This window comes from Protopterus annectens, chromosome 6.part0 (assembly GCF_019279795.1).
Source record: "Protopterus annectens isolate FY-2018-M chromosome 6.part0, PAN1.0, whole genome shotgun sequence".
Lineage (NCBI taxonomy): Eukaryota > Metazoa > Chordata > Ceratodontiformes > Protopteridae > Protopterus > Protopterus annectens.
The window spans coordinates 668,793,102-668,820,602 of record NC_056737.1 but is presented as its reverse complement, the minus strand read 5'-3'; the positions used below and the strand labels follow the sequence as shown (position 1 = coordinate 668,820,602).

The 27,501-nt window shown below is 44.5% G+C and overlaps 1 protein-coding gene across 4 annotated transcripts in view; it reads left to right on the top strand.

Annotated features, from left to right (window-relative positions):
• Positions 1-27,501, top strand: part of AKT1 (AKT serine/threonine kinase 1) — a 1,868,331-nt gene that overhangs the window by 1,565,790 nt on the left and 275,040 nt on the right. For all 4 annotated transcript variants that reach the window (XM_044074354.1, XM_044074351.1, XM_044074355.1 and 1 more), the window contains one exon: positions 2,310-2,524. In XM_044074354.1, coding sequence (XP_043930289.1) covers positions 2,310-2,524 — 215 coding nt within the window. The remainder of the gene's footprint in view (positions 1-2,309; positions 2,525-27,501) is intronic.

The window sequence follows — 27,501 nt, the reverse complement described above, 5'->3', positions numbered from 1 at the left end:
AGACTAGCCATGACTTTGTGGGACACAGCATTGACTTACCAAGTACATCTGCAGGCACAATTCCTGCCAGGAAAGATAAATACTCTGGCAGACGAAGTAAGCAGAAATCTCATGGATCCCCACGAGTGGAAATTGGATCCGCAAGTCTTCAGCATGATAACAAGGAATTGGGGATGCCCGGACATAGATCTATTTGCTTCCCCTCACAACTGCCAACTACATAGATTCTGCACAAGGACTTATCACAAGCAAGCATGGAAAGTGGGATGCTCTATCTTTCAGCTGGAAAAACTTAGCAGTATGTGCTTTTCCTCCACTGCCTCTCCTCCCCAAGGTACTCCTAAAAGTCAGACAAGAGAAGCCAAAAATGATACTGATTGGCCCAGACTGGCCCCGCCAGCACTGGTACTCAATCTTAAGGAACTTGTCTCAATACCCAGCCTGGACATTACCTCATATTCCTCATTTACTGTCCCAACATGACAATCGGATCCTGCACAGCCAACTCAAGACCTTAAATCTGGCAGCATGGCGGATAATGTAGTCATTCAAAACACACCTCTCTCTAAAGCGGTGATGGATGTTATTTTGGAGGCCAGGAAGCCTAGTACCAGAAAATCTTATGCTGAAAAATGGAAGAGATTCTGTGCTTGGAACCAGGCACAAGGGATTGTCACGACTATACCAAATATTCTTCAGATTTTGCAATATTTAACTGAGATGCTGGACAAAGGCCTATCCTTTTCATCAATTAAGATTCATGCCTCTGCCATTTCAGCTCATTATAATACAGAGCCACCTATTTTTTCTCATCCTTTATTAAGGCAGTACCTCAGAGGAGCCAAAAACTTAAGGCCTCCAAGGAGATCACCAGTACCTGCATGGGACCACAATTATGTCTTGGAAAAACTCACCTTGCCTCCTTTTGAGCCAGCCGCTACAGCTGATATAAAATTTTTATCATGGAAAACAGCTCTGCTCCTAGCAATAACCTCTGCAAGACGAGTCTCAGAGCTACAGGCACTCATGGCTGTGGAACCTTTTATCATTTTCCATCCAGATTGGGTTTCTCTGAGGACAAACCCAACATGTATGCCTAAGGTAGTGTCCAGTGTGGCCCTTAACCAAACTATTCATTTGCCCACCTTTTACCCAAACCCACAGAATAAGGGTAAGAGACTTCTGCATTCTTTGGACATAGACAGCTGCGCTTCTACTTGGATAGAACCAAAGCTTTCAGAAAGACTGAACAATTACTAGTGGTGTATGCTGCAGGATCACAAGGAAAGGCTATCTCAAAGCAGACTATTTCTAAGTGGATAGGCCACTGCATTTGTTTCTGCTATTCACAACATGGCAAATCAGTGCCTAAGGGCATTAGGCCACATTCAACCAGAGCAGCAGCCACTTCAGCAGCCTTCCTCAGAGGAGTACCAACCAAAGATATTTTAGAGGCTGCAACCTGGAGTTCAGTGCACACTTTTACAAAGCATTATCACTTACCACTGTACTCTAAATCCAGGGCAGGCTTTGCCACTGCAGTTCTGCAGGGCCTCCTAGCCGCTCCTAATCCCATTTAGCTCCAGCCTCCCAACCTTAGCTTTGGGAATTAACCCAATTGTAATGACTGCAACAGTGAAACACGATGAACATAGTACAGTTGTGTACTTACCATAAATGTAGATGTTCGAGTGTATTCACTGTTGCAGTCCAGGTTACCCTCCCACCATCCCCCTTATTTTGCTGGAACTTATCTGTACTTCTCTATTCTATACAACCTATGTGGTGTATTTGCTTGTAGATGAAGGAAAAATTTATCTTGGTGCATGCATGCTTTATTGACATATTTTTAGCCTACCCTTTTGGGGGTACCTGACATCTGGGGCAAGAAAAACTGAAGAAAATGGCATCAGCTGCATCTTTTATACCCCTGGCGCACTGACGTCAGGGAGGAGGTGACCGCAACTGATGCTGGACCTAGACTTTGGAATTCAGGCCGACTGCGGGTGGCCTGCCAGCAGGATAACCCAATTGTAATGACTGCAACAGTGAATACACTCGAACATCTACATTTATGGTAAGTACACAACTGTACTTTTTCAGATGAGGTGATAGGGATCATTTGTGTATGTGTAGTTGTGTGTGTTTGTTCTTAGTATAGTAATATAGAAATCCTCTTCACTTAGTGTTGATATTTTGATATCCAGCAGGTTGCAAGCAATCTTTGCAAAGTGTTACATGCTTTACATTATGTCTCTGCATGATCCATTGTCCTGTATCCATGTAAAAATAATGTTCATCTTCTACAGGTTCTAGAAGATAATGATTACGGTCGTGCAGTAGATTGGTGGGGGCTTGGAGTAGTAATGTATGAAATGATGTGTGGCCGTTTGCCGTTCTATAATCAGGACCACGAAAAACTCTTTGAACTCATCCTTATGGAAGAAATTCGATTTCCACGTACATTATCACCTGAAGCTAAATCACTTTTATCTGGATTATTGAAGAAAGATCCCAAACAAAGGTAAAATATGATTTTTTCTCTCTCTTGTTCTTGATGATGATTGATATTGTACGGAAGTTTTCTGAACATTTACAACTGGACATATTTTCTGGTCACGTGATACATACTAGACTGGATTGCATATCTCATATTTGGAGGTGGTGGTGATGAAGCAGCTCTGCAGTTGATATGATGAAAATACTGACTATTAACACTTTTTGTTTTTAGTCATTTATGTTTGGTAGACTAGTGTTTGATTTTGAGTCTTGATTCAATATCTGGTTACATTTCATGTGGTTAAGAAGATCATACCTTTTCTTTGTTGCTATTGAGTTTGATTCTGTACTGTCCATTTCAATTGCTGCATAGTAAAGGCAAAAAAAATGATTTTAAATTTCATGTATGGGTATTAAGTACAAAGATCCTTCAAATGGTAAAGTTTACCTCTTCAATAAAATGCATGAGCTGCTGGGTATCATTTTTCTTGGATGTTACCATCACCATCATGTTCATCGTGCATACAGCTGCAGTCATAACAGATGGGTTCTCCTGCCATCAGGCGGGTCCTCGGTCGGCCGAATTCCAAAGTCTAGGTCCGGCGTTGGTTGTCGTCGCTTCTTCCCTGACATCAGTGCGACAGGGGTATAAAAGAACCAGCCGACGCCATTTTCTCCAGTCTTTCTTGCCACGCGGTGCCCGAAGCAGAAGCAGTTCGCAAGTGCCGGTCGGCCAGCTCCTGAGATTACGAAAAATTTGGAACCAAAGTCTTCTTAAAAGCTAAGTACCCCGTTGAAACTTTTCTTGCCTCAGACCGATGTCAGACAAAGTTAATAATTGTATTTCTTGTGGGAAGCAAATACCGCATAAGGATTTCCATTCCCTCTGTATACCTTGTTTAGGCCCAGACCACGACGTCTCGGTCTGTCGCTTTTGTGCTACATTCAACAAACGCACTATTAAGCGTCGGGCGGAGTTCGCCCAGCTTTTTTTTGGGAAAGCATTTAACTATACTATGTCATCAGATACTCCGACTCCGGTTTTGTCTAAAAAACGCAAAGACAAGGACCAACACTCGAGGTCCGCAGCCTCTACCGACACCACGCCAAAGCTGACTACACGTGGTCCGGTTCTCAGCGAGGCACCTACGCCGCCCCTGATTACTGACGACACATCTTTGGCAGTGTCTCCTGTACCCGTGGTCGCAGGCTCCTCGGCCCACACCCTGACTACAGATACCGAAGCCACGCTTGGCGTTGAAACACAGAATGTGGACAGGTCCACCTCCACTCAAGGTGTCTTCAGACCTTCCTCTTCTTTCTCCATCAAGGCTTTCACCAAGTCTAAAGCTACCATGCACCCTAAGATACCAGCTACACAGGGCCCATCTCCAGGCCCCATGCCTAAGAAACAGATGCTTAAAATGGCTGAGGATTTAATTACTCTAATCAGAGGTTCTCAGCCACCTCCGGACAAAAGACCCAGAGTGGAGGAAGATTCCCCCTCCTCTGATCAGGGCTCCATTATTTCAGAGCACTCTGATTATCAGGAACAGTCTTACTCCCCTTTTGAAGACTCTGATGCAGAGGAGTCTATTCCTTCTGTATCCCCCCCCCTGAGGATTACTCATTTGGTGAAACTCTGCATACCTTAAGGGAACACTTCCACTGGGAAGGCCAGGATTATTCAGATTCCAAGAAAAGGCTCAGGGAATTTCTTTTGTTACCCCAGCACAGGCTTCTGGCTATACCTCCTGTCCTGGACATCCTAGATGATGTTTACTCGGAGGCCTGCCTTAACCCGGACTCTCTTCCTCCAGCTCCAGTTAAGCCTGACAGGTACTACAGGGTTCCTGACTCACACCAATTTCTATACAAAAGCCATGCTGCTGACCTAGAAAACCATCTCACAGGGGCCCAAGGGAGTTAAGGCCTCCATTGCCAAAAACCCATTGCCTTCCGAGAGATATTCCAGATCCTTAGAAAGGTGGAGAAAAAAGGTATATACCTCGGCTACCTTATCCATGAGGGCCTTAAACTGTCAGTTTCATATGCTAAAATACCAACAGTTTCTGTTATCTCAATTGAAAAGTAAAATGTCACAACCTGAACAACCAGACATGAAGGAGTTGCAGGATTTGATGCATAGTGCAGAACAAGTGGGTAAACATACCTTACAATGTGGTTTTCATGCTCTAGAGGCCTCATGTAGAGCTGCTGTTACAGGCTCAGTCATACGTAGGCATGCCTGGCTCAAGGAACAAGCCTTGCCTGATCACGTCAAAGCTAAATTACTAGACGCCCCTCTTCAAAAGGATGTACTATTTGGGGCAAATGCTGAGGAAGTATTACGGAAAATGGAGGAAAAGGCTAAATCAATGCAAACTGTGAAATAATTTCTGCAGGTTCAACCCCCACGTTTTAGTAGAAATTGGCCTTCCAAAAACTGGTCCTTTCCTGCCACAGACAGACCCCAAAGAGGCAGATACAGGCGCCCGAGGGGCAGAGGACAATCACAAGGCTCGTACAGAGGTAGACAACGGCAAGCTCCTACACAAAGAGGTGGTGAGGACAACTCGCAATCTTTCAGAAAGCAAACCCAATGACTTTCCCCTTTGCATGCCAACCAGGTCTCAAATGGCAGCCCCCTTAGGAGGAAAGCTAGCACTATTCTCAAAAAATTGGCATATTGTCACAAAGGACAAATGGATCCTGAACATTATAAACAGAGGCTACAAATTCCATTTTCATACCCTTCCAAAAATGAAAGGCATGCCAAACCTGCCACACAATCAAAGGGCAGAGGCACAAAAGCAAATTTCAGATCTTATAAACATGAAAGCTATTCAAGAGGTACCTACACATGAACAAGGTCAAGGTTTTTATTCCAGGCTATTTCTGGTGCCAAGGAAGGGAAAAGATTGGAGACCTAGTTTGGATCTTTCCATCCTAAACACATTCCTACTCGTACCAAAATTCAAGATGCTCACTCTACAGCAACTTCTTCCCATGCTGGGCAAGGAGTCTTGGCTGGTAACACTGGACCTCAAGGAGGCATACCTGCATGTCCCAATCAGACAAAATTGCAGAAGATACCTCAGATTTCTTGCAGGTTCAACCCATTATCAATTCTCTGCATTGCCCTTTGGTTTATCTACTGCCCAGAGTATTCACGAAATGCCTGGCATCAGTAACTGCCTACTGCAGACTTCAAGGGATACAAATATACCCTTATTTGGACGACTGCCTGATCCAAGTGGACAGCAAGCACATTCTTCTGAAACATCTGGCTTATGTAATAATGTTATTAAACTCTCTAGGATACACAGTCAACAAAGAGAAATCAAGACTAATACCCTCTCGGAAGATAATTTTCCTGGGTGCCAATTTGGACACAAACACCCAGATGGCCTACCTCACGCCAGAGAAGCAGGGGCAACTAATTCAATATTTCAGAACACTGGCAAATTGTACCAGGCTGACTGCAAGGAAAATCCTGCAGGCTCTGGGATTCATGGCATCTTGCATCTTACTAATCCCATGTGCAAAGCTGCATATGAGAAAACTACAATGGTACCTAAAAACATATGGTCTCAACACAGCCACAGTTTGGAAACAATAATACCACTAATTCCATGTCTGCAAAAGGAATTTCTGTGGTGGGCTCAAGCATGTCAAACAAACACAGGTCTTCCATTCAGCAAGCCTCAAGCAAATCAAGTCATCACAACAGACGCCTCGGACTACGCCTGGGGGGCGCACATGACAGACCGGTGCATTCAGGGCAAATGGACCCAAAAAGAAAAGCACCTTCCATCAATCAAAAAGAAATGCTAGCAGTAATAAATGCTATTATAGCTTTCAAGGACCTTCTACAACCAGGTCAGCTATTGATAAGAACAGACAACACCACAGTAATGTGGTACATAAACAAGCAGGGAGGAACACATTCTTATCCCCTATGCAGACTGGCCATGTCACTTTGGAACATGGCCATGGACTTACAAATGGAACTACAAGCACAGTACTTGCCAGGCAAGGAAAACACGCTGGCAGACAACCTAAGCAGGAATATGACAGATCCACACGAATGGAAGTTGCAACCAAAAGTATTTACAGAAATAATCCAAGAATGGGGAAGGCCAGACATAGATCTCTTTGCCTCCCACAAAAATCATCAATTGACAAAATTCTGCTCAAGGATCTTCCATCCAAAGGCCTGGAGAGTGGACGCTCTCTCTTTCAGCTGGACATCAATGACAGTTTATGCCTTCCCACCTCTTCCTCTACTGCCCAAAGTCCTATTGAAGACCAGAGCAGACAGACCAAAGATGATCCTCATTGCTCCGGACTGGCCAAGGCAACACTGGTACCCACTCCTGAGGAGCCTGACGCATTCCCCACCATGGACCCTGCCTCTAATGCCTCTTCTTCTGACTCAGCGCAGCTTCAAAACTCTTCACTGTCAGCTGAAAACACTCAATCTAGCCGCATGGAAGATTCCTTAGCATCGCAGCAGGCCCTGCTCTCCAAGGAGGTGCAGGATGTCATTTTGGAGGCCAGAAGGCCATCAACTAAAAAAGCTTACTCTGCAAAATGGAAACGTTTTTGTGTCTGGAATGAGAAAAAGGGCCAGTGCCCTGGAAAACTGAATTTACCTCAAATACTACAATATTTGGCTGAACTGCTAAGCAGTGGACTTTCGTTCTCCTCCATCAAAATCCATGCCTCAGCCATTTCTGCAGAATACAACACTGATCCACCTTTATTCTCTCACCCTCTATTAAGACAGTTCCTCAGAGGGGCTAAGAATTTAAGACCTCCAAAAAAACAACCAATACCTGCTTGGGATCTTAATTTCATTCTGGAAAAACTGACTTTGCCTCCTTTTGAGCCAGCTGCCTCATCAGATTTACAATATTTGTCCTGGAAAACAGCTTTCCTTCTGGCTATCACTTCAGCTCGTAGAGTTTCAGAACTACAGGCTCTTATGGCTGTCCAGCCTTTTATCATCTTCCATCAGGACAGAGTTTCATTATGTACCAACCCGTCCTTTATGCCTAAAGTGGTATCCAGGGTAGCTTTAAATCAGGCCATACATTTACCTACTTTTTATCCTAATCCTCAAAACAAAGGGGAGAGATTACTGCATTCCTTGGGCATCCACAGACAACTGCGTTATTATTTGGACAGAATAAAACCTTTCAGAAAATCAGAACAGCTTTTTGTGGCCTATGCGGTAGGAGCTCAAGGAAAGCCAGTTTCAAAACAGACAATCTCAAAATGGATAGCCCACTGCATACGCTTTTGCTATTCCTTTCATGGCAAAACTGTACCTACAGGCATTAGAACTCATTCTACCAGGGCCACAGCCACCTCTGCAACCTTCCTCAGAGGAGTTCCTACCAAGGATATTTTAGAAGCAGCCACTTGGAGTTCTGTGCATACCTTCTCCAAGCACTACAACCTACCATTATACTCCAAATCTAGAGCAGGCTTTGCCACTGCAGTCTTGCAGGGCATTTTGGCTCCTCCTAGTTCCACCTAGTGCCTACCACCCCTTTCTTAGCTTTGGGATTCTACCCATCTGTTATGACTGCAGCTGTATGCACGATGAACATAGTACAGTTTTGTACCTACCATAAATGTAGATGTTCGAGTGCTAATACAGCTGCAGTCCAGGTTTCCCTCCCTCCTTCCCCTCTAGGGGTATTCTTTTATGGTGTATTTGCTTGCAACTACTGGTCTTTGATTATATTGCATTGCATTATTACATAATTTTATGTATTGCCTTCTTTCTGGGGGCACCTGACATCTGGGGCAAGAAAAACTGAAGAAAATGGCGTCGGCTGGTTCTTTTATACCCCTGTCACACTGACGTCAGGGAAGAAGCGACGACAACCTACGCCGGACCTAGACTTTGGAATTCGGCCGATCGAGGACCTGCCTGACGGCAGGAGAACCCATCTGTTATGACTGCAGCTGTATTAGCACTCGAACATCTACATTTATGGTAGGTACAAAACTGTACTTTCTCTTGTAGCTAACCTCACATGCCTGTCTTGTTCTTGTTTGACCTCTGCATTATCTTGTGTCATAGGTTCATAGGTTCATACTAGGCTATCTGCCCTAGGGCATTTATAAGCCTAGCCAGAATGTGTTTGGCTTTCGCCATCCATTTTAAATTTATTTTGCTATGCCCTTTTTCGAGGTTAGTATACTGTGCCTCTGTCTAACAGTGACACAGAAGTGATACCCGGGGTAAACCTACAATCTCCCATCCACTCATCAAGATTCCTCTTGAAGAGAGTCAATGAGGGACTCTGCCTAACCTGGACTGGGATTTTATTCCAGAGTGAAGGGTGCCTCTGGGTTATGAATCTGTCCCTCCAGCATGTCCTATTTATTTCAGTGCTGAGGTTCAAGTCTCTCGAGCGCGTAGCTCGATGGGATTTGGATGTTCTGAGGTGCAGCATGTCCATTAATTATGGGTTGGACATGGCTTTATATGTCAGGCACAGATCGCCTCTGAACAGGCGGTATGCCACTGAGTAGAGCTGGAGTTTCTTTAACCGGGCAGCATATGGCATCTGTTTGAGCCCTTTGATCCTCTTGGTGAGGTACTTTTGGGGTCTTTCCAGTTGCTGCAGGTGTCTGGTAAGGTACATCCCAAAAGGGGCATTGTACTCAATTATGGGCCTGATGAGGGATGAGTAAAGAGGCACGATGACGTCCCCTGATCTAGATGTGAATCCCTTTACGATTAGGTGGGCTATATAAAATGTTTTTCTAACCACTTTGGCCACGTGGTTGTCAAATGAGAGATTGCTATCAATTTGGGTCCCCAGGTCCCTAATTAATTCTTCTGTATTTAATGGATTACCACCTATGTGGTAATTTGTGGGCACTTTGTTTTTGCCAAAGGGGATGACTATACACTTTTTGGCATTTAGCTTGAGGCCATGTCTCTGGCACCAGTTGTCTGTTTCTATGAGGCCCTTTTGGAAGATGCTTGTGTCAGCTGGAGAGTCGATTATGGCACCCAGTTTGCAGTCATCTGCGAACTTGGTCAGCCGCAATCCTTCCGTGTTGGCCTGTACCTCCGAGAAATATATACCGAACAAGAGAGGTCCCAGGACTGAGCCTTGTGGGACACCACTTGTAACTGGTTTGGAGTCTGACATGTTTCCAGCAATTCTAACCATGTGGGTTCTGTCCTTGAGCCAGTTTGCAATCCATCTAGTGACATAGGGGTTTATATTTAAGCTGGTGAGCTTATCTATAATGCCCGAGTGGGGTATTGTATCGAAGGCTTTTGCGAGGTCCAGGTAGGCTGTGTGGACCACCTTCCCCTCGTCAATGGCCTTGGTGACTGTTTCAAAGAAATCAACCAGGTTTAAGAGGCAGGATCTGCCCTTAACAAAGCCGAACTGGGTAGGATCCATTGTTTGTAGGTCCCCAATATCTTTATTTATGAGGTCCATGATGATCCTTTCCATAGCTTTGCAGACCAAGCTAGTCAGGCTTATGGGGCGATAGTTTCCAGGATCCGTTGAGGCACCACCTTTATGGAGAGGGACCACTGTTGCTGTACGCCACTCTTTGGGCACATATCCTGTAGTAAGGCTGAGATTGAACAGTAGTTTTATGTTTGGGTTTAGCTCTTCTTGGAGTTCATGTAGGATGCAGCCCAGGACACTGTCTGGTCCCATTGATGCTGTGTTTTTGCTTTGGAGAGGGTGGCTCTTACCTGACCATCTGAGATGTCAGAGGGGCAGCACTCTGCTGGGATAGATATTTGCCCTTTTGGTGGGGAGTGGGGGGAGAAGTTTGCGCTGAACCTGTCAGCTAGGATGTTGGCAATGTCTGTGGGTTTGGTGTATTTTTTGTCATTTTGGACTAATTCTGAGCATATCTGGGAATTACCACCCAGGTTCCTAACATAACTAAAGAAAGCCTTGTGATTATCCTTAGTGTCCTGTGCAATTTTTCTCTCGAAGCTGGCCTTAGACAATTTTATGTGTGCCCGTAGTTTTTTGCTAATACTGATCAGTGATGCCTTCCCTTTTTGGGATTTTGCTCTATCATTTAGTAGCGTCCTCCTTCTATTGTATAGTTTGTTTATGGCTGGGGTCCACCAGACAGGACATCTGCCTTTGGAGGATTGGGTCTTGGTTTTATTTGGGATCGCATGATCCATGCATTCCTGAAGGTGTTCATAGAATGCGTTTATAAATGATTCTGCGGTCTGGGCTGTATTTTCCACAGGCCCGGGGGCTTTGAAGGATTCCACCTCAGTTTTGAGGAGTGTGAAATTTGCTTTAGAGAAGTTTTTCACTGTGGTTTTCTGGGCAGGGGGTGGGATCGGGATGTGAATATCCAGTGAGATTAGTTTATGGTCTGATCTTACCAGTGAGGGATACACTTCTGGTCTGGAGCGTAGAGTCCCCATGTTGGTGATGATCAGGTCCAGTATGTTTTCCCCTCTTGTGGGAGTGGTAACAAGTTGTTCCATAGCATTTGAGTTGATAAATTCTAGGAACCTTTGGGCTAGGGTGTTGGAGCTAGAGTAATGCTCCCAGTCTATGTTTGGGTAGTTGAAGTCGCCCAATATAATGGTGTTTGGAGAGACCTTCATATTTTCCAGTGTTCTCAGGAAGGCCGAGTGGGGTTCCTGGGTTTGGGAGGGTGGTCTGTAGCAGGCTATAAACTGGAAGGCAGTTTTACCCAGTGTTAGTTGCACATGGATAGTCTCTGATGCTTCGTGCTTTGCCACCAACCTGGAGGTGTGGGTATCTTTGGTGAATATCGATACTCCCCCTCCTTTTGTGGTTCGGTCCAAGTTTTGGGGCCGAAAAGCATGGTATGAGGTATAACCTGGTAGTGCTGGGGTGCTCTCGGGAGCCCTGAGCCAGGTTTCTGTTACTGCACAGATATCGAAGTTCTCCATGCTAAGGAGAGTTTCGAGTGCATGCATCTTGAGGTTTAGACTTTTGGTGTTGAGTAGCATTACTCTTAGTTTCTTATCCCTTGTGATACCTAAGGAGGTGGGTTTGTCTTTTGAGCCTTGCCTAAAAAAGGCACTATGGGGGTAGCAAGAGCCTTTGCCAGTATCCGAAAGCCCAGGGGTGACAGGTGCAAGCCGTCCCTAGCGAAGCATCGTGGCTTGTCGAGCATATCATCCCAAGCTGACCGGCATTGGATCCCCTTTGAATGACACCAGTACTTAAGCCAATTGTTGAAATTGATCATCTTGTCTTCATACTGTGGCATCATTCTTGGTAAGAGTAAGATGCTACTCAAGGTCAGGGTCATACCGGCCTGGGCTACATGCTCAGAGAGCTCCTTTGTCTCTTTTCATGTAGTCCAGGGAGGTACGTCTCAGGTCATTCACACCAGCATGGACAATGAAGGAAAAATTTATCTTGGTGCATGCATGCTTGTCGTATGGATTGTTCACAAATGTCTCTGTGGAAAAGATAGTTAGTTGTTGGCATTCCATTCATTCTGTTGTGTGTGAGCTTGAGTTCTGACTGCTGTATCTAAACTTAGAAAGATCACTATTGCAAATTGTATTTATATTGATCTGTATTTATATTGATAAGCTGTTGGTGTTGTGTTCCTTTTAGCCTCAGTAAAATTGGTCTTCGGGTTCTGCATGTTCTTAACGTGTAACAAATATGCTAACATCTTGTTTACTCTGTACTATCTTTACAATGCCATATATTTTTCAGTTATCTTTTGTTAGCTAGGTTTAGTGAAATAGCACAAATGGGCTGCGTGCACGTATCTTCCCAAGCTATATTTAGTTTCTTATACAGCCTTGATTTCTTTTTACCATGTATTTCCTCCATTATTAGGTGGTGCTACTGTAACAGACTTCAGTATTGCAACATTTTGGCCTAAAAATGACAAAATATCAAATCCCTTCTGTCGTCTAGAGTAGCCAGCCTCGTTAAAACATCCTCTTTGGTTTATCAGTTTTTCTTCCGTATATGTCAGTACCTTAACAAAAAAAAAAGAATGCAAGTTCTGTATGCCTTTGAGTATTTTTTTTTTTAGAGTTCATTGGCTATGGCAGTTCAGCATTCTTTTTCTTGAAACAAAAATCTCAAGAGAAACCAGTGGCACTGGCACAAGCACACACTATGTCACCGCAGTTTGCTTTCCTCTTTGTCAGGTAAGCTGCTAGCTGTCATTGCTTCTACAGTTTATCTGAATGTGGTATCATATAACTCTGTTTGCAGAGACATTTAGGACTAAACACTGAAGATGTTGGATGTTCATCGTGTTTCACTGTTGCAGTCATCACACTTAGGTTATCCTGCTGGCAGGCGACCCGCAGTTGGCCCGAGTTCCAAAGTCTTGGTCCGGTGTCGGTTGCTGTTACCTCTTCCCTGACATCAGTGCGCCAGGGGTATAAAAGTTGCAACCGACCCCATTTTCTCCAGTCTTTCTTGCCGCGTGGTGCCCGAAGCAAAAGCAGTTCGCAAGTGCCGGTCGGCCGACTCCTGAGATTTTCAAAATTGAGTTTCAGAACCAAAGTCTTCAATAAAGCTAAGTACCCCATTGGGGAAACTTTTTCTTGCTCCAGACTGATGTCAGTAAAAGTTAATAATTGTATTTCTTGTGGGAAGCAAATACCTCATAAGGACTTTCACTCTTACTGTATTCCTTGCCTAGGCCCTGACCACGACGTTACCAGTTGTCGGTTTTGTGCTAGATTCAATAAACTCACTATAAAACGTCGGTTTGATTTTGCTTTACATTATTTTGGCCGAAGGTTTAATTACATAATGCTGTCGGAACAACTGACGACCGGAATTTTAAAAAAACGCAAAGACAAAGAAAAGGACAGGCATCCGAGGTCCAAAACCGACGACAAAGCCTCTTCAAGGCCAGTCGCCGGTTCTCAGTGAGGCGCTTTCGCAGCCTGTGATACCTGCTACCTCAGAGCCACAGGCCGTTACCGACAGCCATGTGGAGACAACGAGGCCTGTAAAAACTCAAGGTATTTGGCCTACGGAAACTATTCCCTCAGATGGGTCCGGAGCCGCTGAGCAGGCATCGGCTTCTGAGGGTGTTTTCAGACCTTCACACCTTACAATTAAGCCCACTACAGCAGCCAAGGCAAAGTCAAAAACACCATTAAAGACAAGGAAACAAGTACAGCATTCTCCAGAACAGTCATCCATGCCAAAGAAACAGATGCTTAAAATGTCCGAAGACCTAATTACTTTAATCAAGGGTTCCCATCCCCCTCCTGACAAAAGACCTAGGCAAGACACTGACTATGATTCCTCTGACCAGGTTTCCATTTCCTCTGATTCTTCTTCTGATCAGGGATATTCTCTCCCTCCCTATGAGGACTCTGATACAGAAGAGTCTATACCTTCAGCCTCTCCGCCTGATGATTATTCTTTTGGGGAAACCCTGCACACTATGAGGGAGCATTTCCATTGGGAGAGCCAGGATTATTCAGAATCCAAGAAAAGACTCAGAGACTTCCTTTTATTGCCTCAGCACAGGCCCCTGGCTATCCCCCCTGTGCTTCATATTGTTGATGATGTTTTTTCTGAATCCATTCTGTCTCATGATTCTTTACCCCCTGCACAAGTCAAGCCAGACAGGTACTACAGGGTCCCTGACTCTCATAAATTTCTTTACAAAAACCCCGCTGCAGACCCAGAAACAATTTCTCAGGGTCCTAAAGGGGTTAAGGCTTCCACTGCTAAAAATCCTGTCCCCTCGGATAGGGATTCCAGAGCTCTGGACAGATGGGGGGAAAAAAGTTTACACTTCTGCTACTTTATCTGTAAGGGCTTTAAGCTGCCAGTTTCACATGCTTAAATATCAACAGTACCTCATGTCATTGTTAAAACAGAAAATGGTTTCAAATTCAGAAAGTTCTGACAGTAAGGAAATGCAGGATTTATTGCATGCAGTTGAACAAGTGGGAAAGCATACTCTGCAATGTGGTTTTGATTCATTAGAGGCTTCTTGTAGAGCCGCAGTTACAGGCTCTGTTATTCGAAGGCATGCTTGGTTGAAAGAACAAAGTTTACCTGACCATGTTAAAGTAAAATTATTGGATGCTCCACTACAGCATGATACTTTGCTTGGTGTTAAGGCAGAAGAGGTGTTAAAGAAAATGGAGGATAAAGCAAAATCAATGCAGACAGTGAAAGATTTCTTACAGGTTCAACCACCTAGCTTTAGCAGAAACTGGCCTTCAAAAAATTGGTCCTTTCCAGTGTCAGATAGGCCACAAAGAGGCAGATACAGACGCCCAAGAGGCAGATCTCAGCCCCAAGGCTCCTACAGGCCTAAACAATGGGGTGATTCAGCCCCCAAAGGAGGGGAAGACAAATCACAACCTTATAGGAAACAGTCTCAATGACTTCCCTCTACAAATGTCAAGCACTTACCTTTTGGCAGCACCCCTAGGGGGAAAGCTAGCACTTTTCTCAAAAAATTGGCACATGATCACCCAGGACCAATGGGTGCTGAATATTGCTTCTCAGGGTTACAGGTTCCACTTCCACACGCTTCCAAAATCAAAAGGTATGCCAGACCTGCCACAAAACCAATGGGCAGAGGCACAAAAACAGATTGCTGCTCTTAAGGACATGGGAGCTATTCAGAGAGTTCCACAGCAAGAACAGGGACAAGGATTTCACTCAAGACTTTTCTTAGCACCCAGAAAGGACAAAGCCTGGAGACCAATACTGGACCTGTCAATCCTAAATACTTTCCTGGACGTTCCAAAATTCAAAATGTTAATACTACAGCAACTTCTGCCCATGCTGGGCAATAAGGCTTGGCTAGTTACTTTGGACCTCAAGGAGGCATACCTGCATGTCCCAGTCAGACAGTCTTGCAGAAGATACCTCAGATTCATAGCAGGCTCAATGCATTACCAATTCTCTGCACTGCCCTTTGGCTTATCTACTGCGCCCATGGTCTTCACAAAATGCCTGGCACCAGTAATTGCATTTTGCAGACAAAAAGGAATTCAAATATATCCCTATTTGGACGACTGCCTTATTCAAGCAGAGAGCAAGGACATTCTTCTAAAGCATCTGGCGTTTGTAAAAAGGTTACTAATTTGCCTAGGGTACATAGTAAACTAGTGCCCTCTCAAGAGATAATATTCCTGGGTGCAAGCTTAAATACAACTGGCCCAGATGGCTGATCTCACGCCAGACAAACAAAGGCAACTGACTCATTACTTTCAAATGATGGCAGCAAAAACCCAGCTCCCAGCAAGAAAAATTCTGCAGGCCCTGGGCTTCATGGCATCCTGTATTCTACTAATTCCATATGCAAAACTGCATATGAGGAAACTACAATGGTATCTAAAAAGTGTTTGGACTCAGCATTGTCACAGCCTGGAGACCATCATAACTTTAATTCCCTGCCTACAACAGGAGTTTCGATGGTGGTCCCAGGTCTGACACCACAGCAAGGGACAGCCTTTCACCTTACCCACAGCCAGGCAGACAATTAACAACAGATGCATCAAATTATACCTGGGGGCACATATGGCAGGAAAATGTATTCAGGGCACTTGGCCCAAGGAACAAATGCATCTTCATATCTGTCAAAAAGAGATGCTAGCTGTACAGAATGCCCTGACAGCTTTCAAGGACGTACTACATCCAGGACAACTATTAATAAAGATGGACAATACCACAGTTATGTGGTACATGAGCAAGGGGGCACACATTCCTACCCCCTATGCAGGCAAGCCATGACTTTGTGGAACACAGCACTGACCTTTCAAGTACATCTGGAGGCACAATTCCTGCCAGGAACAAAAAATACACTGGCAGGCGAACTAAGCAGAAATTTCATGGATCCTCATGAATGGAAGCTAAATCCACAAGTGTTCAGCACGATAACGAGGAAATGGGGACGCCCAGACATAGATCTTTTTGCCTCCCCTCACAATTACCAAGTACAGAAATTCTGCACAAGAACTTATCACTCACAAGCATGGAAGGTGGATGCTCTATCATTCAGCTGGAAAGGCCTGACGGTCTATGCCTTCCCTCCGATGCCTCTTCTTACCAAGGTGTTACTAAAAGTCAGACAAGAAAGGCCAAAAATGATCCTGATTGCCCCAGACTGGCCACGCCAGCACTGGTACCCAATTCTAAAGAGTTTGTCTCAAGGCCCAGCTTGGCTTCTACCTCAAATTCCTCATTTTCTGACACAACAAAACAATCAGATTCTGCACAGTCAACTCAGAACCTTAAACCTGGCAGCATGGCAGACAATGTAGCCACTCAGACTGCACCTCTCTCTAAAGCTGTTATGGATGTCATTTTAGAAGCCAGGAGGCCCATCACTAGGAAATCTTATGCAGAAAAATGGAAGAGATTCTGTGCTTGGAACCAGGCACAAGGGCTCGAACCACTTGTCCCTAATATACTACTGGCTAAGGCTCTTGCCACCCCTATAGTGCCTTTTTTAGGCAAGGTTCAAATGACAAATTCACCACCGTAACAGGTACAAATAAGCAAAATCTGAGGGTAATGCTACTCAATGCTAGAAGTCTAAACCTCAAAATGCACTCACTCGAGGCACTCCTTAAAATGGAGAACATTGACATCTGTGCAGTGACAGAGACCTGGTTCAAAGCTCCAGAGAGTACCCCTGCATTACCAGGCTACAATTCATACCACACCTTTCGGCCACCTAACCCAGAACAAAGCACTAAAGGCGGAGGCGTGTCCATATTCATTAAGGATATCCACACCTCCAGGCTAGTTGCACAGCATAATGCATCCGAGATTATCCAAGTGCAACTAACTCTGGGCAAGACCGCAATCCAAATTGTAGCTTGCTACAAACCCCCCACCATGCCCCAGGATTCACACTCCTCATTTCGTGATGCACTGGAAAGTATTAGGGTACAACCCAACACCCTAATAATGGGCGATTTCAACTACCCCACCATTAACTGGGAAAACGACTCGTGTACCAACTCTTTTGCTCAATGTTTTCTAGAATTCATAAATTCCAACGCCTTGAATCAACTTAGTCACACCCCCACCAAGGGCAGCAATATTCTAGACCTGGTCATTACCAACATGCGAAACCGGTGTTCCACAACAAAGGACAATTCCTCCTTGGTCAGATCCGACCATAAGCTAATCAGCCTAGACATCCACATCCCACCCCCAATTAGGAAACCGTCGTAAAAAACTTCTCCAAAGCCAACTTCACACTTCTTAAGACAGAAATGGCAAACTTCATGACACCCATGCAGATGGACAATAGAGGTATGACTGCCGAATCCTACACAAATGCACTTTATAAGCACTTACACGAGTGCATGGATCATGCTATCCCTAATAGAACCAAGATGTTATCCCCCCAAAAAAGGAAGCCAATCTGGTGGTCCTCTGCCATAAACAAACTCTACAACAGAAGAAAGAAACTGTTGCAAAAAAAAAGAGTAAAATCCCATAACTGGAGGAACTCCCTGGTCAACCTCAGTAAGAAGCTGAGATCCCTCAAAAAATCCTCCAAAGCTAGTTACGAAAACAAAATTGCCACTGACTCTAAAGACAACCACAAAGCTTTCTATTAGCTATGTCAAGAATCTAAATGGGAACACTCAGATCTGCTCTGAGTTGCAGCACAATGGCACTAAATATACAGAACCAACTGATATTGCCAACATCCTAGCAGATAGGTTCAGTGCTAACTTTACCCCCCCCCCTCACCCCCTAGAGGGCCCATCTCTGTACCGGAAGAATGCAAAGTTCCTGTAATCACGGCTGCACAGGTAAAAAACACACTCTCCAAAGTCAAGAACACAGCATCCATGGGACCTGGCAATATCCCAGGCTGCGTTCTACACAAACTACAGAATGGACTGGCACCCTACCTAAGTACCGTGTTCAATCATAGCCTCACCTCAGGCTTTGTACCCACTGAATGGCACACCGTGACGGTTATCCCACTCCACAAAGGGGGAGCCACGACGGACCCCGGGAACTACCGCCCCATTAGCCTGACGAGCCTGGTCTGCAAGACCATGGAACGTATCATTGTGGAACTCATAAACAAAGACATTGGTAATCTCCAAACTCTGGACCCTACCCAGTTTGGATTTGTAAAAGGCAGATCATGTCTCCTAAACCTGATTGACTTCTTTGAAGCAGTCACCAAAGCCATAGATGACAGTAAAATGGTTCACACAGCTGATCTAGATCTCGCCAAGGCTTTCCACACCATCCCCCACTCTGGAATTCTAGATAAGCTCACTAAACTAGGTATAAATCCCTATGTCACAAGATGGGTTGCCAACTGGCTCACGGACAGAACCCACACTGTGAAAGTAGCGGATTCCAAATCCGACATCAGACCAGTGACAAGTGGACTACCACAGGGTTCAGTCCTGGGTCCTCTCCTGTTTGGTATCTACTTCTCTGAAGTGCAGGCCAACACAGAAGGTCTTTGGCTAACAAAGTTTGATGACTGCAAACTAGGAGCCATAATCGAAACTCCTAACAATGTGGACAAACTACAAAAGGGCCTCACTGAGACAGATACCTGGTCTGAAGCTCAATGCCAAAAAGTGTATTGTCATCCCCTTTGGTAAAAACTCTGTACCCATGAACTACCACATAGCTGGTAGTCTACTTAATGCCGAAAATTTGATGAGACCTTGGGACGCAGGTGGACAGTAGTCTCTCCTTGGATCACATCGCCACAGTGGTCAGGAAATCCTTCTACGTGGCTCATCTCATCACAAAAGGATTCTCATCCAGAAAAAAAGAGGTCATTGTTCCCCTCTACTCATCACTCATTAGACCCATTTTAGAGTACAACGCCCCTTTTGGTATGTACCTCACAAGACATCTACAACAACTAACTGGAAAGACCACAGAAATACCTCACAGAGGATTACTGGCCTCAAACTGATGCCCTATGCAGACAGTCTCAAAAAACTACAGCTTTACTCCATCGCATATCTCCTACTCAGGGGTGTTCTCTGCCTAACGTACAAAGCTATGTCAAACCCAGAGCTGTTGGACATGCTCCACTTAAAGAAATCCCAATCCCTCCGAGCTACAGGCTCTAGGGACCTAAACCTTGTCACCACAATAAACAGAACATGCTGGAGGGATAGGTTCCTGTCCCAGAGACTTCCCATACTCTGGAACAGACTACCTATCTATGTCAAACAGAGCTCCTCATTAGCACTCTTCAAGAAAAATCTTGATGATTGGATGGGAAATGGGAAATTCACCCCGGGGATCACTTCTGTGGCTCTGCTCGACAGGGGCACAGGAAAATAATTTTCTTGGGTGGCGAAAGCCAGGGTACATTTTTTGGCTAGGCTTGTATGGGCCCTAGGGCCGATAGCCTAGTACCTACCTATGAACCTATACCTCAGATTTTACAATACCTAACTGAGATGCTGGACAAAGGCCTGTCTTTCTCATCTTTTAAAATCCATGCCTCTGCCATTTCAACTCATTACATTACGGAACCTCCTATTTTTTCACATCCTCTACTACGACAGTACCTCAGAGGGGCAAAAATTATAAGACCCCCAAGGAGAGCACCAGTACCAACTTGGGGTCTCAATTTTGTTTTAGAAAAATTCACACTGCCTCCTTTTGAACCAGCCAGCACAGCTGATCTAAAACTGCTCTACTCCTAGCAATAACTTCAGCAAGAAGAGTCTCAGTTACAGGCATTAATGGCTTTGGAACCTTTCATCATTTTTCATCAGGACAGGGTTTCTCATAGGACAAACCCAACATTCATGCCAAAAGTGGTCTCCAGTGTGGCCTTAAACCAAACCATTCATTTACCTACGTTCTACCCAAATCCCCAGAATAAAGGGGAGAGACTTCTGCACGCTTTGGATATACACAGATAGCTACGATTCTACTTGGACAAAACAAAAGCTTTCAGAAAAACTGAGCAACTGTTTGTAGCCTATGCTGCAGGATCACAAGGAAAGCCTATTACAAAGCAGACTATCTCAAAATGGATAGGACACTGCATCCGCTTCTGTTATGCACAACATGACTAATCAGTGCCTAACGGCATTAGGCCTCATTCTACCAGAGCAGCAGCCACTTCAGCAGCTTTCCTCAGAGGAGTACCAACCAAAGATATTTTAGAAGCTGCAACCTGGAGCTCAGTGCACACTTTCACCAAGCACTACCACTTACCTCTCTACTCTAAATCCAGAGCAGGCTTTGCCTCTGCAGTTCTGCAGGGCCTGGTAGCCTCTCCAAATCCAATTTAGACCCAGCTGCCCAACCTCAGCTTTGGGATTCTACCCAAGTGTAATGACTGCAACAGTGAAACACGATGAACATAGTACAGTTGTGTACCTACCATAAATGTAGATGTTCGAGTGTATTCACTGTTGCAGTCCAGGTTACCCACCCACCACCCCCCTTTTTTCCATTGTTGGGACTTTTCTGTACTTCTCAACTCTATACAACCTATGTGGTGTATTTGCTTGTAGATGAAGGAAATGTTTATAGTAATATATGCATGTTTTTGGCATAATTTTATCTTTCCAGCCTTCCTGTCTGGGGGCACCTGACATCTGGGGCAAGAAAAACTGAAGAAAATGGCGTCGGTTGCAACTTTTATACCCTTGGCGCACTGACGTCAGGGAAGAGGCGACAGCAACCGATGCCGGACCAAGACTTTGGAATTTGGGCCGACTGCAGGTCGCCTGCCAGCAGGATAACCCAAGTGTAATGACTGCAACAGTGAATACACTCGAACATCTACATTTGTGGTAGGTACACAGCTGTACTGTTCACACAGCATACACAGTTTTCAAGCTGCTAATCCTCTCTTGAAACCCTGCTAATACATGGCCCATGGAGAACAATCTATTTTTTTCCCCTAAGCGAACATGTTTAGTAGCACACTAAATGGCTACATTTTTTTCTTGTTGATATGCTTTCTGTGTGGAGTCTGTATGTTCTCCCCGGTCTGCAATGGATTTTTTACCATTTAATCTGCTTTCCTCTTACAATCCATAGATCAAACTCATGCAGTGCAGCAAAATGATAATCTTGTAAATAACCAGTAGTTGTACACAACTTCATCGCTATCTGCCTTATGTGCACTGAGTGTCGGGTAGTCTGTGGCTTCCTGGGATCCAGAACAGGTGAAAGCAGCTATCAAAATTTGAATGGCTGGATGAATTTCAAGACATAATTAAAGAATGTCTTATTACTATTTTCAGATTTTTCAGATTCGAGTTGTTTGTGATTAGATGTAGATGTCATACGTGGCTTGTGCATTTTATTTAATCTACATTTGTATTTCTAGAGCATATCTTGAAAGCTGGCTGAGTCTTATCTATTTTTTGTGGTTTCACCAAAGTTTTGTTAATTCAATTTAAATGTATACTTGTATCATAACACAACTTTTTAATATCCTGAGTCGACTTGGGTAACAGATAGTGTCTGTCTTTTTTTTAAAGTTTGTGTATTTATTTACATCAGACGTTCTAGTGATAAAGTCTAGGAAGAGGGACTGATTGAGGTCATAATATGCATAGATGAGTCCGTTTCCAGTGATGGGGTGTTTTAAATACAACTGCAGAAAGCAAAAGGTGAAAAAGAAAGACTTGAGTGATATGGGTGTTGTAGTTCTCTTACTTAATGCAAGCTACTCTGAGGTCAGACAACCTTGTGATAGGTTAAGCAGTATTGTTTATATGTCCATTATTTAACAGGACTTGCTGTAAACATAGGTGGTATCTATTTTTGACATATTCTGAAGTTAAAGGTGATTATGTCATGATTCTTATGAAGTACTTAAGGTAATAAGTAAAATAAGCTAATAATATAACATCAGAATGAAGTAAGAGTATTACTGATATTTTTCAGGGCTTGAAAATAAGTTGTATATTGATTCAGGCATAGTACTGCTAGATTGTGTTGAGATATTCCATCAACTCTTTCTCCAGACCAGTTCAGATAATGTACAAAACTGAATTTTCTGAAGATGTTTATGTAACTTTATCAACAAAGGGAACTGGGGGGGGGGGGCTGAAAGATTCATGGTTTTCACTATGACTAACATATCAGTCATTAGCTTTTTCAACTATGCGATAATTTTTTTCAACTCTGAGTATATTTATTTGATGTTGGCTAGTTTACCCTGGGCAGAGTTTAGATAGTCAAAACTGGGATAATGTTTTTTTATCTATCTCGTAGAGGCTGGAAATATTGGATAGGTGATGCTGAGCACTCGAGTAATGAGAATCACAATTTTGCACTTCATTTATGTAGTTAGATGAGTCAATATTTTTGGTCATTTGTTTATGCTGTGGATCTCTTATGACTGCTTGTCGGTTGTTAAGCAGTTTGGTGCAGCTCTGTGCAGTTCAACTAATTGTTTTAAGCAGGGAGAATACTGCAAATGAGAAGCATTAGCAGTTTCTCAGGATATTTAAGTATTTGGGATTTGAGTAAGGGTTGCTCAAACACTTCTCTTGCAAACAAAAACCTCGTTTCAGTTTTATTTTCGTTTTAATTGGTTGTTTTTATAGGTGCATTTAAATGTGACAGATTCAGTGTTTAAGGACATAATTTATGTAGTCTTTGTTTTGCCAAAATTCCATTAAAATCCAGTATTAGGATTATATTTCATTGATTAGTGCAACCTGGTGTTTAACCAGGAAGTAATCTTGCTCTGTAAGGTACCTAGTGTGTGTAGTAGGTGTCTAACATAATAGTGACTGCTTCAGGAGGGCAAAAAAAGAAAATATGTTGAAACTTGAAGGGATGAGAAGGCTGTACACCTAAATGCTGTCTCATGTATCCTGTTTACCATTGTCTTGATACATCATAGCTATTCCAAGGTCAGTGCTTCTTATGGCCTTTCATGCCTTGCCAGTACCCTTCATCATGCCATACCTCCTTCTCCAGGAAGCCATGCCAGTCAATCCTGAAGTAAGTTTATGGTAGCCTATCTAGTCATCTGGGTTATGTTTAAAGAAAGATAATTATACTGTTTAACATGCAGGGGGAGTTTTTTTGTAGAAGTTTGGTATATGCTAGGGTTTGGTATGTACTATGTTATAAAGCTATGTCTGTACAATGTTTTATCTGTTGATGAAGATATAGGTCCCTAGCTCTGCTATTGGTGGAGATCCTGGACTTTGCAGAGATACAGGAGATCCAAGACAACCAGGTCTTTAATTATGCAGTAAATCAGACCAGGATCTTCCCTCATAACTCTGAAAGTCACTGAATAAAAGGGACAGAGTTTTCAGCCTCTCTTGGTAGCGCAAAGACTTTAGGCCTGAAACCTTTAGATGACATGCATTCCAAAGTTGAAAGTTGTGCTGTATAATTGACAATATTGGTGCTGAGTATAAGGGAGTGATTACCTCTTTAGACTGTGTTTTTCCTTTGGCAATTAGTTATGCTAAATAAAATAATTTACTGGCAAAAATTGTCATATGATAGTTGAAAGAGATGGGAGTTATCAACCTAGTTGTCAAAAAGGAGCAGTGTCAGCATTTACCCTAAGAGACACTGCTGGTCACTTTCATACTTACTGAAGAGGGACTTGCAACTTGCACTGGTTCTTTAAGCCAGGTTATCCATCTTGCTGCATATTTGTCAGTTTTTAAGCATTTAGCTTCTGTATGATGCCATCATAAGGAATGGTATCAAAAGGCCTTAAATTGTGTGTGCCGTGTGTACCACATGGCTACCATCTACAGCCTCCCCTTTTGAAAATGTTTACCAGTTTCATTAGGCAGGATCTACCATTCACAAAACCAAACTGTTGGGGGTCAAGTGTAGTAAGATGCTTGATATTGTAATTTATGAGGTCAGTTGTAAAATATTCCATGGCTTTGCAGATGAGGCTTGTAAAGCTGATATATCTGTAACTAACCTGAGTTGGTTGTAAGGCCATCCTTAAGGAGGGGCATCACCACTTCTGTGTGCCATTCCTCAGGGATAAAACTAATAGCTAAACTTGTGTTAAATAGTTTGAGGAGTATGTCTGCAAGGTCATTGATAGCATTTTCAGTAAATGACTTTTGGAGATATATGGGGAAGTAAAAGATTCAGATATTTCAGAGGTTTGGACAGAAGTCCTGTGTGTTGGATCAGCAGTAAATTTATTTTCAAGGATATTGACAGTGCCTGTTGGGTCAGAATAGAAGATGTCATTATAATGGAGTTCAGAGCAGTGTAGAGTGGTGGCAGCTTTCTAATGTAGCTAAAAAAGGACATAATTAACTTTGGCTTTACAGGCCAGACTACATTTTTATTTACTTATTTTAATTTGTTTACTAACAAGTGAGCATTTTCAGTTTCAGCCCAGGAAAACAAAGCAAATCAGAATTACATTAGTGAGAGACTACAAGAGTATAATCAAAAGGACACATCTGTAAAATACAGATGTTAAGTTGTCAATCTCGCCTTCATTCTTGCTTGATGGTTCGGAGCCGATCCCTCGGCTCCGACTCGGCACTTGCTAAAGCTCGAGAGTCACTTTTACCAGCTCGAGGCAGCCCCATATCCCATGATGCAAGGCGGTAAGTACCCAGATCTCGTTTGCCGCTTCGCTTAGGAGGTCTTCTTTTTACCAGCTCCTGGTAAGTTGTTAACTTTTGTGATATTTAAGCCCCTTTTTAGTCAAAAACACCTTTATTGATAGTTTAAGTTTATATTTCTACCCTTTCTGACAGAAATTCCCTGTCTCCTTTAATTTTTTGTTAGTCAATCTTTTCCCTATCCCATCCCCCCCCTGTTAGGGTGTGTGTGTGTTGGTTTTTATAGAATACCTTTTGGTATTTTGTTTGTTAATTTTGACTGGTGTGTGTGTGTGTGTTGTGTTTTCAGCACCATGTCAAAGGAGAGGGTCTCAGGTTTTAAGAAGTGTGACTCGTGCTGTCAGAAGATGTCTCTGACAGACGGTCACACTTCTTGCCTGTGTTGTCTGGGCCCTCTTCACCTGCAGGACTCCTGTGCTATTTGTCACTCCTTCAGCCAGAGAGTCCTGCAGGAGAGACGTAATAAGCTGATTCTTAGGGGCCTTCTTAAGCCGGAGGGCTCTCCGGCTAAGTCGGCTCCACCAAAATCAGCAAAACCTGCCAAGGCCCAGGCTTCTGTATCTAAGCCTGCGGCCTCGGCTCCGACTACTGAGTCGAGATCGGCTCGGCTGGAGCCGATTCTGGCTTGACAAAGCCGGCACCGATGGCTATCGGTGCCGAATCTGTATTGACCGCCGATGTCGGCTCCGATCGGTTCCGACACCCATGTGGCACAGGCATCGGTGTCGGCTCCGATCGGCTCCGACACCGTTACTTTGGTGGCTGTATCGGCTCCGGCTGGAGCCGATACATCGAGCTTCCTGTCGGCTCCGAAGTCGGCTCCGACAGGATCTATAGTATCGGCTCCGATGGCTCATTCCAGGAAGAGGTCGAGGTCTCCTTCCTTGGAGCCGATACTTTCGGCCCGGCTTCACCTCTTCTATCGAACGGAGCCATCGGAGCCGATCTTCAAGGTCATCCAGGTTGTCAGATCATGACCTAGAGAGTGGTAAGTAGATTACTCAAGTCACAGGTACTGGCCCAAATGTTACACAGTCCGTCTCAGCAGGCGACTGTTGGTCCACACCCGTTACAGTTCCTCCTTCAACTCTACCCCAGAGCTTGGAGTTGGAGTCTTCGGGCATGGTTACTGCTACGGCTGGAGGACGGATACCCCTTCTGTTCCTTCAGCCTCTACTCTTATCTCCTCTTGAGACCTTCCTTAGAGGGATTCGTGGTCGGGCTTCCATGGTCTCCTCCGAGGGGGTGAGTGGCATCGGACCCTTGTCCGAGCCCGCTCTTCCCCTTGGAGCCTCGGCCTTGGTGAGCTCGGCTCCGACATCTGCCTCGGAGACTTCCCTTCGGTGGTCCCTGGAGTTCCTAGCTCTTGGAGCGGGTTCTCTCGGACCTGCCTGGGAGGGGAGCATTCGAGGTGATGAAGAGTGTACTGGCCACTGGTATCAGTCAGCAGTCTGTTCCCGTAGCTCCTCCCTCTATAGTACCTGTTGACATCTCTGCCACTTCTCTTGCTACAGGACCCAGAGATCCTCCGCCTCAGGTTTCCCCATTGGGAATTTCCCCTCTTCCGAGGATTCTCCTGATGCTTCGGGAGATCCTCCTAGGAAGAGGACTTGTAAGAGGAAGCATGTAGACTCCCCGAGTCTGTCACTTGGATACTGACTTTGATGAGTCAGAGGGATCCCCTAGATCCCCTCTGAGGATGTCTCCTTCTCAGACATCCTAGAACTTCTGAAACAGAGGGAAACTGGCCCACCAACAATCCCTCTGAGGATGAGTCAGTATACCTAGAGGCGTTTGGATCTCGGCCCTCCACCTCCTGGGTGTCTCCGCCTTCGACCCCTTATGCAGGTTATTGCACGAAAGGCGTGGGCAGCTCCTGACTCTGTAGAGCCAGTCCCTAGGAGGCCTTCAAAATTTATCACTGCCCCGAGTGACAAACAATTCCTTACCAAGGGTGTCCCCGCTGATGCCATGGTGGTGGCTGCGGCCACCAAAAAGGAACTTGCAGATCCTTCCGTGCCTGTCCATCCTCCTAATAAGGACTCTAGGACCATGGATAGGTACGGCAAGCGGATGTTTTCCTCAGCGACCTTTGCTATGCTCGCTGAATTATCTTTGTCACTTCACCAGACTCCAGAGAGATCCTGAAGGAGCTGGGAGAAGTAGTTCAGGATCCTACAGCTGCAGGGGCTCAAGAAAAGATTGCTTCGCAGCTAGGAACCCTCAATTCCGTTAACTCCTCCATGCGGCTAATATCTTATGCTGCGGATGGAGGCGAGTAGAGCAGAGGCACAGGTGTGGCTCTTAGACGCCAAGCCTGGATGCGGCTATGTGATTTTGGATCCCTTTAAGGCGTCCTTCACAAATTCTCCCTTTGATGGGGCAGCTTTGTTTGGCCCTCAGGTGAAGGAAACCTT